We start from the raw sequence: 15,033 nt of genomic DNA on the forward strand, positions 1-15,033 counted from the left end.
TCTCGACTCATTGCAACCTATGCCTCCCGGGTTCAAGCAATTCTCGTCTCTCAGCCTCCAGAGTAGCTGGGATTACAGGAGTGCACCACCACGCCCGGCTAATTTTTGTACTTTTAGTAGAGTTGGGTTTTCGCCATGTTGGCCAGGCTAGTCTCGAACTCCTGACCTCAGGTGATTTATGTGCCTCAGCCTCCCAAAATGCTGGGATTACAGGCATGGGCTACTGTGCCCAGCCCTAACTCAGTTTTCTAATAAAGACATTGAGGCCTGGGAAGATTTATATATGTTACACAAGGGCAGTTGTTTAATTATTGGCTGAGCTGGGACCAGAATCTAAGTCCTCTTGCTATTTTCCTATGCTGACTTTTTATTCATGCAATAAATACTTATTGAGCATATACTTTGTACCAGGCTTTGTGCCATGTACTGGTAAAGAGAAAAGACCTGCCCTGCTCTTGTAGAGCATATTACATAGAGTTGAATCCATCATAAACAACTTTGTGGTACAAAGAGCCCTATTCCTGATATCTAATTGGATTAATAAGGTTCACCAAAATATTTCCTTAGGAAAAAAATCTGTGTCAATTTACATCCAAGCCTCAAAGTCTCTACTTGTCCTGTTCTGCACTAAAATATTTTAAGAAATAGTCTTCACCCTCCTTTCAATGATATTTGCAAGATAATATAGGACTGTGGCACTTCTGATATATTTTGAGACCTGCAGAAAGCCCCTTATTTATTTAATTTTTTGCCCAGGAAAAATTAACACATGGGTTAGCCAACCATAATGATTTCTAAATCTTAGAAAGAAGACTAGGAGGAGGGCATTTTAGTAGGTACCAAAGTATTACAAGAGTAGTTAAATACATTCAGGGATACATCAACATGTTCCTCTATTCCTGGGGCAGTAGATCAAGCATGGAGGAAACATTTATTGATTTAATTAGTCTGATTGATATCCCTATCTCAAGTCACTCTCTGTATGTTATCATGAGTATTGAATAGTATAGATAGGTTTGTATGTCACTGTGTTTTGAATAAGCTGTAACACACATTCGATACATTAGATTTACTTTTAATCCTAACAACCCTATGAAGTAAATGTCACTATCCCAATTATAAAGATGAGCATACTCTGGAAAGGTAAGTGACTCACCCCAGCACTGAAAAACCCATGTCCTTAACCCAGTGCCACATTGCAGAAGCTCTGGAGAAAATGTGTTTATAGCACAAAGGTGCACACACATTGGTAATATGGCTAGATTTATGGGGCATTCCAATTACAAATTAAGCCCAGATCCACAGCAAGCCCACCTAGCCTTTGTTCCCACTGTAAGTTCCTATGTTGGGAATCTCCCTATCCAGCATCACCCTTCTCCACTCCTCCTAAAGACAAGAATGCTGAGGCCTTGTGCATGAATGCGTTTCTAAAGAATTTATATATAAATGAATTGTAGATCAAGTCCTGTGTTAAGTCACTTAGCTGGGAAATTAAGGAAGTCTTGGTAAAGACTTAAAAATTCCTTCCCCATTTATATTTTATGCAACCTTTAAAAGAAGTTCATGAATTAGATTTTCATAAAGTCAAGCCTACCTTAGAAAAAATATAAATTTGCTTTTAAATTAAGGCACTCTTTTCTTCAATAAGTGAAAGGAAATATGACGGTGAGAGGGGTTATATAACCTGAACAACATGTACACCCATTCCAGTCATGAATAGCATCCCATTTCTCTGGTTCTCAAGAGTAAGATTAGGCTATAACATCAAGTATCATTTAGAGTTGGAACTTTCTGATTGTACTGATTTCCTCTGTGCTTGGGAGGCTGAGCAGCTAAAGAAATCTGATTTCATATAAGTTATTGGCTGTAGCTAAATGCCTTTTTCATTGTCCAGGAAGAAATAATGTTTATATTGAAATACCTACTTTCCAAAGCATTGCAGCCCCAATTTCAGTGGTTACGTGAAGCAGATGGGAAAATGTTTTAAATATCTGTAAAACAGAAGGCCATAGCTCCTAAACACTTTATCCTCATAAACTGCTTCTAGATAAGTAAGCCAGTGAAAATATTAAGTGATGTAGATTCAAATTCGGCTGATGGTGACAAACACAGTGATGCCTCTCATTATATAATAATGGCATTCAAGAGCTCCAAAATGTGCAGGTGTTTAGAAACCATGTCACATGATGAATAGTTACATTTAGCATATACAAGAGAAGAAACATGGTGGCTGAACTTGCATGTTTGAGGACCAATGTGTGGAAGGGGCAGTAGGCTAATTTCATGTCTCAAACAGCAGAACAAAGATGAATGGGTGGAAATACTACAGAGATGTGTATATGTAGAAGAAAGGACTTCGAGATGATTGGCACTACCCACTGCTGAGCAGGAGTGCGTTTGAACTGGGCATGTTCACTAGACTGAGGCTAGAGACTCCCATGTTGGGAATGCCCTTGGACAAAAAAACCGGTGTTGAATGGGAGATCTGGAACCTGTACCGTTCTCAGATTTAGTTATTCCTTGACTTTCTAAATGAAGACTCTAGGGAAGCTGGTGAAAGTTATGCCAGCCCTATATGGTGTGAGCCATGCTAAGAGTCCAATTCATAACTGCAAATCCTTCTTGTTCAGGAACACAGTACCATGCAGAAGTTACACTGCACGCAAGTTGACAAAATTGTGGCACAGTATGACAAAGAGAAGTCGACTCATGAGAAAATCCTAGAGAAGGCAATGAAGAAGAAGGGGTAATACTGTTTATTTCCTTCTGAAGACTTTCTCTATGTTTATATTTTGTCTTTTCCCACAGTTTTGCTGCTGTTTAGGTCAAGGAAGAACTTAGTGTTGACTTGATTTTCATCATATAAAATTATTCCTGGAAAGTAAGAAACTCATTCATTTTAAATGCTCTAACATCATAACAGGTCAATGAGTGGATGTAGCTTCTGGTTTGGGGAAGGTTCTCAGCAGAGATTCTGATATCTTTTAATTCATCATAATTATTTCTAATATGAGAAAGAAATCTTAGCCTCAAATAATTGAAAAAATACCTCTTTACTCTGAGAATTGATTGTCCTTTTTGATTTTGAACTAATTTTAAATTTACAGAAAAGTTTCCAAAATACTACAGAGTTCCCTTATACCCTTAACTCACTTTCCCTAAATGTTAACATCTCACATAATCATAGTACAGTTGTCAAACCAGGAAATTGACCGTGGTGCAATACCATTAACCAAGCCACAGTGATTTTTCACATTTTACCAGTTTTTCCACAAGTGCTTGTTTTCCACTCTGGGATCACCTCCAAAATTAAATAGCATTTAGTTGTCATCTCAGTATGTGATAATTCCTCAATCTCTCCCTGTCTTTTGTGACTTTCACTTTTGAAGAGAGCTGGTCAGTTGTTTTGTAGAATGGCTCTTCTTTTGGATTTGTCTGATATTTTCTCATGATGAGAGTGAGGTTATGCATTTGTGGCAAGCACACCATGGAAACAATGCTGCTTCCTTCTCAGTCCACGATATTGGGGGGATGGGGGTGTGGCATTGATATGTCCCATTATTGGTGATGTTAACCTGGATGACTTGGTTAAGCTGGTATCTGACAGGTTTCTGCACTGTCAGATTACTTTTTTCCCTTTATAAATACTTTGGGGAAAATTCCATGAGACCACGCATACATTCTATTTATCTGAGAAATTATTTTTCCTGCCTTTGACCTTCTCCATGGATTCCCTCTGGTTTTTATCTCTTTCCTTCAATCTCTGCTGATGTCTTCTAGTTTTCCACAACCTTTGGCACAAGAGAAAGGGAGAATGAGATTTCTTTTTCCTACTTGGGTTTTTTGGCATTTGGTTTTTGTTTTTTATTTTTTGTTTTAACGGTCACCCAAGATATACCTAGAAAACTAAACTCTGAAAACAGAACAGATTATGTTAGTTATAATTTTCTTGGACATTGGTTCATATTGCTGAAATTTCAGATCCCAAGATCTAAGTTCATGACATGAAACCAATGTAATTTGCTTGAGGAGTAAATGGTGGGTAACTAAAATGCCTGCCCTGGTATCAGGCCTCACTATTTGAGAGGTAACCTCATTTTTATTAAAGTTGTATTTTTCAGAAAAATACAAATCAGGCACTGATTATTGAGCATCTGTTATTATGTATCATCTGCCTTTTGTTTTCCCTGTAGGTTTCACTGTGTATTATTGAGGCAGAAATGTGCCTGTTGCTTAGAAAACATTTTGATCTGTATTTTAAGTGAGTAAGTGAGTCACCCACCTCGGAGCTCATGTGGCAATATTGGTAGTGATTACAGTAAGTTTTGAGGAGCTGTGATTCTTCTAGATTCTAACCACATCAGCTTTGGCCTATTTCTTTTTTGTAAATTAATTTCTCATATTTAATGACATTTTAGGCTATAATATTGAAACTGATGGTAGACAGACTCTAATACCAAGGAGCAAATTGTTGATGACTTTATAGTACTCTCCAAGAATAAGGTTATTTGTATTTACAAGATACCTTTTCAAAAAATGTTTCATGCATTTTTGTGGATCGGTGTATTTAGAAACACAGTTTTGGCTTAACCAAACCAAAAATTTTTATTAAGGAGATTTCAGATCCAAGCACCATAGAGTAAATTTCTTTGCTAAAAATAATATTACAGTTTTCTGATTCAATCAATCATGAGTGCTACCTTTAGAAATTTTTAAAAAATTGATAAAATATATCTTTACCTCATGATTGTTTTTACTCTCAAAGATAATGTGGGATCAAAATGTAATTTATTATAAACTTGGTAGTTATTAGAAGTGTCCCTGGTGTGACACTTAACCCCCCAAACAGGCTATTGAGTGCTCTTGGAGGTCTCTCAGCAAATAAATCCCTGTTTTATCCTAAACGTAGATGAGACTGGAAAAGTCTAATCTGTAGATTTCTTCCTGAGCCTCTGCTGTCAAACGCAGCGCTCCTACCAGGCTCTTCACACAGAGCATTTCCAAGTACTCTAAACAGTAGAATCTTAGCAATACATTAAAAGTTACCTCAAAATCAGACATCAGATACTTTCTTCTGGAAAGCCGTATCTGAGGAGAGTTTCTCATCATTAATATTGACCATGGTATCAAGGTTGCCTGGACTTAGTCTTGCTATGTCGCCCAGGCTGAAGTGCAGTAGCACAATCTTGGCCCAATGCAACTTCCGCCTCCCAGGTTCAAGCAATTGTCCTGCCTCCGCTTCCTGAGTAGCTGAGACTACAGGCACATGCTGCCATGCTGGCTAATTTTTTGTATTTTTAATAGAAACGGGGTTTCACCATGTTGGCCAGGCCGGTCTCGAACTCCTGACCTCAAGTGATCTGCCTACCTTGGCTTCCTGAAGTGCTGGGATTACAAGCGTGAGCCACTGCACCCAGCCTCCCTGGACTTTTAACTGCAACTGAGTTGCTAAAAAGTTAGTGAAAGGGGAAACTGTGACAGTCCTTGGAGCTTTCTCATGCAGGATCTATTTTTGAAACAAATGAAAGGTTTCCCCTTACTCTTACCTACTCAGCTGAAAGGAAAGATTGACCTGGGAAAGGGAAGCTTTATTTAAGTGCTTCCAGCTTTGGCTAATGACTACCTCTCATATGCTTTCCACTCAAGGATCTTTAAGGTGATGGTAAAAAGATGAATGGGGGAACAAGGAAAGAGAAGCTAAAGTTGGGAAAATTCTAAATTACAGAAATTATTTTGCATAGCCCGAATATAAAGAAGGTTGATGCACTAGAAAGGGGAAAATAAAATCTTGATTTTTCAAATAAATATTACAAGTGCATGCCCTTATGCCCTCAGATGAGAGTGTTGAATAAAACCTCTCATTGCATTTACTGTGAAAGATTTGTCTAGAATTAAGTCACGGGAATGTTTCGGCAGTGCTGCAAGCTTATTGAATAACAGAAGAGAGAAGAAACTTGCTCAGTGCCAGCCATTGAGAAGTGCTAGATTTGATGCAAGACCTCGCATTTTTAGGGTAATGCTTCTCTCAGAGGAACTTGGAATTATATTATAATGAAGCATTGTGACTTGAGCTATAATAACCTAGAGTATACATGCTGAAGATGAAGCTCAGGACCTGTTCTTGTTTCAGCAGTGATGTGGATATTCCAAAAGGAAGACATAATCACTGAAATAAGCAGTAATAGTTGCTGGGCACTCGCCTAGCATATATTTCCTACTCACAATAGAATAAGAAGCAAAAATTGCCCTGTGGTGCCAAGGATTGCTATTTTCTCCTTCACTGGCATATTTAAAAGACAAAAATCTGGCTTTATAACGAAATGGAAGAATGAAAAATTCACTTCAAGTCTGAGGACCTATTTTCCAGTTTTCATCCCAAATATTTTATTGAATAAGTGAAAAATAGCTTGAAGAAAAACAGGAACCAAAATGGAAACTGACAACAGCCCCTTAACAATGAAATAATTGTTAGGTTTGAAGTGCCTCTTTGTGTAGTGGTTGAATTGAGTAATCATGAAACAGATAATATTTTGTAAGGTGTGAATCTATTACTAGAAAGACCAGTGTTGCCCAATGAGCCATGACATCTCATATTTGATGAATATATTATCTTCATCAGAAAGCTTTGTAGCAAAGACCCATGGGAATGGGAAAATATCTAATTTCTGGCATGCATTTGCAACTAACTTTCCATTTTCAGGGGAAGTAATTGTCTCGAAATGAAAAAAGAAACAGAAATCAAAATTCAGACGCTGACATCAGATCACAAATCTAAGGTAAGAAAATGCCCATTTTTACAGCAGTGACTTGCAGAAGACACTTTGTAATTTTTTAGAAGGAGTACCTAGTGTAAATCAGAAATAACAGTAGCCCAGAGCTGGTCTAGTAGCCTGCAGCTGATCTGGGATGTCAGGGGAGCCCAGGGTTCATGTTTGCCTCAGACTCACTGGCTTTAAGAAGAGCCATTTCATGGAACATCTTCTTTTGTCTTGTCTGTTGAACTATGCTAACAATATTTACGTTGCCTGCCTCAGAGGCATCAAGGAAAACAATAAATGAAGATACTAAAAGGAAATATTATATAAAATACAGAATATACTTCCCTATAGAAATAACATTAAACATAGGACAGAAAACCGCCCAAATTGGGAGGTGATACTTACTCCATCCTAATTTTGCATGGAAATTTGGGATGAGAAAAAATTAAGAGCTGATAATCTAAAAGGGAAGCCTAATTACTCACATTTTCTTAAAGACAGGAGAAAATACGAGCTTGAGAGACTTTAATCAACTTTGTGGGCATTTGGAGAACTAAGTGTTAAGTCCCAGTTAAGAACGAAAACAATTCTTCCAGCAATAATAGTTTTTAAATGAAAAGGAAAAAAAAGAAAAAAAAAACAACAACAACTGTTAAAGAAACCTCCCAAAAATAGCTGTGGTTGAACCAGCCAGCCTCATCTATCTATATGCAGCTGTGTCATCTGGCCCAATGGCCCTGCTGCATGCATGGAGCAGGCAAGATGTTCAAGATGTTCTCCTTGGTAGCTGTATATTTTGTAGGGCATGAACTCTATAGAGGCAGTAAGGCATGTGTCTTTAAGAGTTATTCCCCACTCTCTCTCTTCTTAACTGGAATGTTTGAGAATTAGTAGTTGTGCAAACTGTCATGATTCTTAGATGCTTGGCATCAATAAGAAAAGCCTTGGCAACAGTATCAGTTTGCTTTTGCTATATAATGAACTGTGTCAAAGAAGAGCACATTGAAACAACTACTACAGTTTATTAGGTCACAATTCAGTGGGTCAGAAATTTGGGCCATACTTCTGCTGATTTTGGCTGGAGACACTTGTGTATCTACTGTCAGCAGGGGGCGTATGGCCTTACTTATGTATCTGGCAGTTGTCTGGCTGTTGGTTGTTTTCCTACATGATCTATCAACCTCTAGCAGGCTAGCACAGGCTCAGTCAGAGGGTAGCCACAGGGATCCCAGCATAGCAGAAGGGCAAGTACTTTCCAGCCTCTGCTTGCATCACATTTGCTACTATCTCATTGGCTAAAGCAAGTCACAGGTCACCCACCTTCAGGGAGCTGGAGAAACAGACTCCAGCTCTTGACAAGAGGCGCTGCAAAACCCCACTGCAAAGAACTTGGATATTGGGTGGGGAGGACTTTCTACCCTAGTGTCTATCAGGGTTGACACAGTAAGTCATGATCCAGAAATAAAAGAACACACAGCTCTCTATTCAGATGTGTGGGCTTGTGGACATGAAGCTGGAGAAACATAAGGTGATAAAGAGAATCCTGATGGAATTGGTAAAAGAGCCTAAGGCCCACACAAATCAGAGTGTTGGCTGAGTGTGGTGGCTCACGCCTGTAATCCCGGCACTCTGGGAGGCCGAGGCAGGTGGATCACCTGAGATCGGGAGTTTGAGACCAGCCTGGCCAACATGGTGAAACCCTGTTTCTAGTAAAAATACAAAAATTAGCTGGGCATGGTGGCACGCACCTGTAATCCCAGCTACTTGGGAAGCTGAGGCAGGAGAATCGCTTGAACCCAGGAGGTGGAGGTTGCAGTGAGCTGAGATCATGCCACTGCACTCCAGCCTGGGCAACAGAGGCAGACTCTCTAAAAAAACAAAACAAACAAAAAACAAAACAGAGTGTTGCTAAGTGAGGCAGTAAAATAAGGGTTCACAGTTAACTATTCAGAGCCAAAGCAATTGATTTATTTTGATAAGCAATAACTTCCTGCTTCCCATTGATTAATACATATTATTTTTTGGTGGTTATAGGTGTCTCATGATTCACCAATTAAGTTGGTGGGAGGAATCTGAAATACCTGAATAATGTTGTGCTTTTGGGTTCATACCTGACCTATGAGGATTACAATGGCACCGTCCCCTTTTTTCCAAACAGGTCAAAGAGATTGTAGCACAGCACACAAAGGAATGGTCAGAAATGATCAATACCCACAGTGCTGAGGAGCAAGAAATCCGAGACCTGCACCTCAGCCAGCAGTGTGAGCTGCTGAAAAAGCTACTCATCAATGCCCACGAGCAGCAAACCCAGCAGCTGAAACTGTCCCATGACAGGTGGGGGAATTGCCATCTCCAGAGTAAACATCTAATATGTAAAAACAAAAGCCGATTTTGTGTGTATAAGAAAGCCAAGGTAATAAGTGAAATCAATTTGATGTACAACATGTAGCTCTTTTGTGTATCTCATCATATGGCTGATTATGAGCAAGATGAGCTATAAGAAATGGCCACCAGGGGCCAGGTGCAGTGGCTCACACCTGTAATGCCAGTGCTTTGGGAGGCCAAGACAGGAGGATTACTTGAGCCCAGGAGTTCAAGACATAGCAAGACCCCATCTCTATTTTGAAAAAAGAAATGGCCCCTGCCATCAGAGGGCTTACAGGTGTTGGCAAGATACAACACCCATATGAAAAGTTAAGTCAGATAACAAAGTAGCATATGACACATATTTTAAAATGTCATGGGCACTAAAGGCATCCAGCTCAGAGGAGATCTACCTTTTCAGAGTGGTCATGGAGACTTTTCAAAATGGTAGGGCTGGAACTGGCTTTTGGAGAATGATCTGGAGTCTCTTAGGAAGAAAAGACACACAGAGAGATAAAGACCAATCAGTTGAGCTCCTAGAGTGACCAGGTTCTGATCATTTAATAGCTACCTGTGGAGAGAGTCTCCATTTCCCTTCCTTACAGTGTTAGAACTTCTGTGAATTTTGAAAAGATAGGGCTGATTAAAAAACAGCAAAGTATCAGTTTATTTTGGCCTGTGCCCACTTCAGCAAAGTGAATATTGCATTTGACATACTGCAAGCCATGAGCTGGACTTATCCCTGAGCAGAAGAAGGTTGGTGTTTGTTACATCTTTTTATCATAGCGCGGTTGCAGCTTGCTTGGTTCTCACTTAGTGCCTACCGTATGCCACAGTTAGGGTCTCTTGAGACACAACAAGAGTAGAAAATAGAAGCATTATACAAATAAATCAAACAAAAAAATGTGTTTAATGCCAACTGCATAAATTATCTGGCTTCATGCCCAAATTCCCAACATTACTTTGGAGTGGCAGATACTGCCACAAGAACAAAGTGTTTTTGCCGTGGTTTCCCATTCTCGTTTGAGGCAACTAAATGCGGTCTCCCATGCTCCATTTTCTGTGGGATAATGTGCTGTACCTCCATGCATTTTAAAGCATTCTATTTCATCCTATAGGATTAGAAGTTGTCTTTTCTTTTTTCCTTATAAATGCTCTTGATTTACTATGCAGAAAGTTGTGTTCATCATTCTGCCTTTGATGATTGCTACAATGCCAGATTTTAGGTGCATACCCTTATTCGAAGATACTTCACGGAATACAGCACGGCACTTGTCTAATCTTCTTTTACGTTGTTGAATAAAGAGAAAAACATTAGCTCACAACAGTAGGCATTATCTGAAAGGAAAAAACAAAATATACTAATTCTTGAATTGCTTAGGAAGTCATTTGAAGAGATCATGACCTAGTTACTAAAATACTTTAAAAAATAAATCCATGGGCTTCATTCCAAGATGGCTGAATAGGAACAGCTCCAGTCTGCAGCTCCTAGCATGATCGATGCAGAAGATGGGTGATTTCTGCATTTCCAACTGAGGTACCTGGTTCATCTCACTGGGCCTGGTTGGACAGTGGGTGCAGCCCAAGGAGGGTGAGCCAAAGCAGGGTGGGGTGTCACCTCACCCAGGAAGCACAAGGGGTCAGGGGACTTCCCTTTCCTAGCCAAAGGAAGCCGTGACAGACTGTCTCTGGAAAAACAGGACACTTCTGCCTAAATACTGTGCTTTTCCCAAGGTCTTAGCAACTGGCAGACAAGGCAATTCTCTCCTGTGCCTGGCTTGGCAGGTTCCACGCCCATGTAGCCAGGCTCACTGCTAGCACAGCAGTCAGCTCGAACCGTGAGGCAGCAACCTGGCTGGGGTAGGAGCATCCACCATTGCTGAGGCTTGAGTAGGTAAACAAAGTGGCCAGGAAGCTCAAACTGGGTGGAGCCCACTGCAGCTCAGCAAGGCCTACTGCCTCTATAGACACCATCTCTGTGGGCAGGGCATAGCTGAACAAAAGGCAGCAGACAACTTCTGCAGACTTAAACATCCCTGTCTGACAGCTCTGAAGAGAGCAGTGGTTCTCCCAGCACAGCGTTTGAGCTCTGAGAACGGACAGACTGCCTCCTCAAGTGGGTCCCTGACCCCCGTGTAGCCTAACTGGGAGACACCACCAAGCAGGGGCCGACAGACGCCTCATATAGGTGGGTGCCCCTCTGGGACAAAGCTGCCACAGGAAGGATCAGGCAGCAATATTTGCTGTTCTGCAGACTCTGCTGGTGATACCCAGGCAAACAGGGTCTGGAGTGGACCTCCAGCAAACTCCAACAGACCTGCAGCTGAGGGACCTGACTAGTGGAAGGAAAACTAACAAACAGAAAGGAATAGCATCATCATCAACAAAAAGGTCATCTACACCAAAACCCCATCTGTAGGTCACCAACATCAAAGACAAAAGGTAGATAAAACCACAAAGATGGGGAGAAACCTGAGCAGAAAAGTTGAAAATTCTAAAAACCAGAGCACCTCTTCTCCTCCAAAGGATTGCAGCTCCTCACCAGCAATGGAACAAAGCTGGATGGAGAAGGACTTTGACAAGTTGACAGAAGTGGGCTTCAAAAGGTCAGTAATAACAAACTTCTCTGAGCTAAAGGAGCATGTTCAAACCCATCGCAAGGAAGCTAAAAATCTTGAAAAAAGGTTAGATGAATGGATAACTATAATAAACAGTGTAGAGAAGACCTTAAATGACCTGATGGAGCTGGAAACCATGGCACGAGAGCTTCGTGACACATGCACAAGCTTCAATAGCTGATTCGATCAAGTGGAAGAAAGGGTATCGGTGATTGAAGATCAAATTAATGAAATAAAGCAAGAAGAAAAGATTAGAGAAGAAAGAGTAAAAAGAAAGGAACAAAGCCTCCAAGAAATATGGGACTATGTGAAAAGACCAAATCTGTGTTTGATTGGTGTACCCAAACGTGATGGGGAGAATGGAACCAAGTTGGAAAACACTCTTCAGGATATCATCCAGGAGAACTTCCCCAACTTAGCAAGGCATGCCAACATTCAAATTCAGGAAAGACAGAGAACACCGCAAAGATACTCCTCGAGAAGAGCAACCCCAAGACACATAATTGTCAGATTCACCAAGGTTGAAATGATGGAAAAAACGTTAAGGGCAGCCAGAGAGAAAGGTCGGGTTACCCACAAAGGGAAGTCTATCAGACTAACAGCGGATCTCTCAGCAGAAACCCTACAAGCCAGAAGAGAGTAGGGGCCAATATTCAACATTCTTAAAGAAAGGATTTTCAACCCAGAATTTCATATCCAGCCAAATTAAGCTTCATAAGCGAAGGAGAAATAAAATCCTTTACAGGCAAGCAAATGCTGAAAGATTTTGTCACTGCCAGGCCTGCCTTCAAGAGCTCCTGAAGGAAGCATTAAACATGGAAAGAAACAACCGGTACCAGCCACTGCAAAAACATGCCAAATTGTAAAGACCAACGAGGCTAGGAAGAAACTGCATCAATTAATGGGCAAAATAACTAGCTAACATCATAATGACAGGATCAAATTCACATATAACAATATTAACCTTAAATGTAAATAGGCTAAATGCCCCAATTAAAAGACACAGACTGGCAAACTGGATTAAGAGTCAAGACCCATCAGTGTGCTGAATTCAGGAAACCCATCTCACATGCAGAGACACACACAGGCTCAAAATAAAGGGATGGAGGAAGATCTACCAAGCAAATGGAAAGCAAAAAAAAAAAAAAAAAAAAAGCAGGGGTTGCAATCCTAGTCTCTAATAAAACAGACTTTAAACCAACAAAGATCAAAAGAGACAAAGAAGGCCATTACATAATGGTAAAGGGATCAATTCAACAAGAAGAGCTAACTATCCTAAATATATATGCACCCAATACTGGAGCACGCAGATTCATAAAGCAAGTCCTTAGAGACCTACAAAGAGACTTAGACTCCCACATAATAATAATGGGAGACTTTAACACCCCACTGTCAATATTAGACAGATCAATGAGACAGAAGGTTAATAAGATATCCAGGACTTGAACTCGGCTCTTCACCAAGCAGACCTAATAGACATCTACAGGACTCTCCACCCCAAATCAACAGAATATACATTCTTCTCAGCACCACATCACACTTATTCTAAAATTGACAACATAATTGGAAGTAAAGCACTCCTCAGCAAATGTAAAGGAACAGAAATCACAACAAACTATCTCTCAGGCCACAGTGCAATCAAATTAGAACTCAGGATTAAGAAACTCACTCAAAACTGCAAAACTACATGGAAACAGAACAACCTGCTCCTGAATGACTACTGGGTAAATAATGGAATGAAGGCAGAAATAAAGATGTTCTTTGAAACCAATGAGAACAAAGACACAACATACCAGAATCTCTGGGACACATTTAAAGCAGTGTGTAGAGGGAAATTTATAGCACTAAATGCCCACAAGAGAAAGCAGGAAAGATATAAAATTGACACCCTAACGTCACAATTAAAAGAACTAGAGACGCAAGAGCAAACAAATTCCAAAGCTAGCAGAAGGCAAGAAATAACTAAGATCAGAGCAGAACTGAAAGAGATAGAGACACAAAAAACCCTTCAAAAAAATCAATGAATCCAGGAGCTGGTTTTTTGAAAAGATCAACAAAATTGATAGACTGCTAGCAAGACTAATAAAGAAGAAAAGAGAGAAGAATCAAAAAGACGCAATAAAAAAATGATAAAAGAGGTATCACCACCGATCCCACAGAAATACAAACTACCATCAGAGAATACTATAAACACCTCTATGCAAATAAACTAGAAAATCTAGAAGAAATGGATAAATTCCTGGACACATACACCCTCCCGAGACTAAACCTGGAAGAAGTTGAATCTCTGAATAGACCAATAACAGGCTCTAAAGTTGAGGCAATAATTAATAGCCTACCAACCAAAAAAAATCCAGGACCAGACAGATTCACAGCCGAATTCTACCAGAGATACAAAGAGGAGCTGATACCATTCCTTCTGAAACTATTCCAATCAACAGAAAAAGAGGGAATCCTCCCTAACTCATTCTATGAGGCCAGCATCATCCTGATACCAAAGCCTGGCAGAGACACAACAAAAAAAGAGAATTTTAGACCAATATCCCTGATGAACATTGATGCAAAAATCCTCAATAAGATAAATACTGGCAAACCAAATCCAGCAGCACATCAGAAAGCTTAACCACCATGATCATGTTGGCTTCATCCCTGGGATGCAAGGCTGGTTCAACATATGCAAATCAATAAATGTAATCCATCACGTAAACAGAACCAATGACAAAAACCACATGATTATCTCAATAGATGCAGAAAAGGCCAACAAAATTCAACAGGCCTTCATGCTAAAAACTCTCAATAAACTAGATATTGATGGAATGTATCTCAAATTAATAAGAGCTATTTATGACAAACCCACAGCCAATGTCATACTGAATGGGCAAAAACTGGAAGCATTCCCTCTGAAAACTGGCACAAGACAAGGATGCCCTCTGTCACCACTCTTATTCAACATAGTGTTGGAAGTTCTGGCCAGGGCAACCAGGCAAGAGAAAGAAATAAAGGGTATTCATTTAGGAAAAGAGGAAGTCAAATTGTCCCTGTTTGCACATCACATGATTGTATATTTAGAAAACCCCTTCATCTCAGCCCCAAATCTCCTTAAGCTGATAAGCAACTTCAGCAAAGTCTCAGGATACAAAATCAGTGTGCAAAAATCACAAGCCTTCCTATACACCAATAACAGACAACCAGAGAGCCAAATCATGAGTGAGCTTCCATTCCCATTGGCTACAAAGAGAATAAAATACCTAGGAATCCAACTTACAAGAGATGTGAAGGACCTCTTCAAGGAG

The 15,033-nt window shown here is 40.1% G+C and overlaps 1 protein-coding gene across 16 annotated transcripts in view; it reads left to right on the plus strand.

Moving 5' to 3' along the window:
* The window catches only part of PLCB4 (phospholipase C beta 4), a 411,551-nt gene that overhangs the window by 381,785 nt on the left and 14,733 nt on the right, over positions 1–15,033 (plus strand). For all 16 annotated transcript variants that reach the window (XM_055373250.2, XM_055373236.2, XM_055373235.2 and 13 more), the window contains 3 exons: positions 2,631–2,746; positions 6,701–6,776; positions 8,917–9,092. In XM_055373250.2, coding sequence (XP_055229225.1) covers positions 2,631–2,746; positions 6,701–6,776; positions 8,917–9,092 — 368 coding nt within the window. The remainder of the gene's footprint in view (positions 1–2,630; positions 2,747–6,700; positions 6,777–8,916; positions 9,093–15,033) is intronic.

This window comes from Gorilla gorilla, chromosome 21 (genome assembly GCF_029281585.2).
Source record: "Gorilla gorilla gorilla isolate KB3781 chromosome 21, NHGRI_mGorGor1-v2.1_pri, whole genome shotgun sequence".
NCBI classification, from domain to species: Eukaryota; Metazoa; Chordata; class Mammalia; order Primates; family Hominidae; genus Gorilla; species Gorilla gorilla.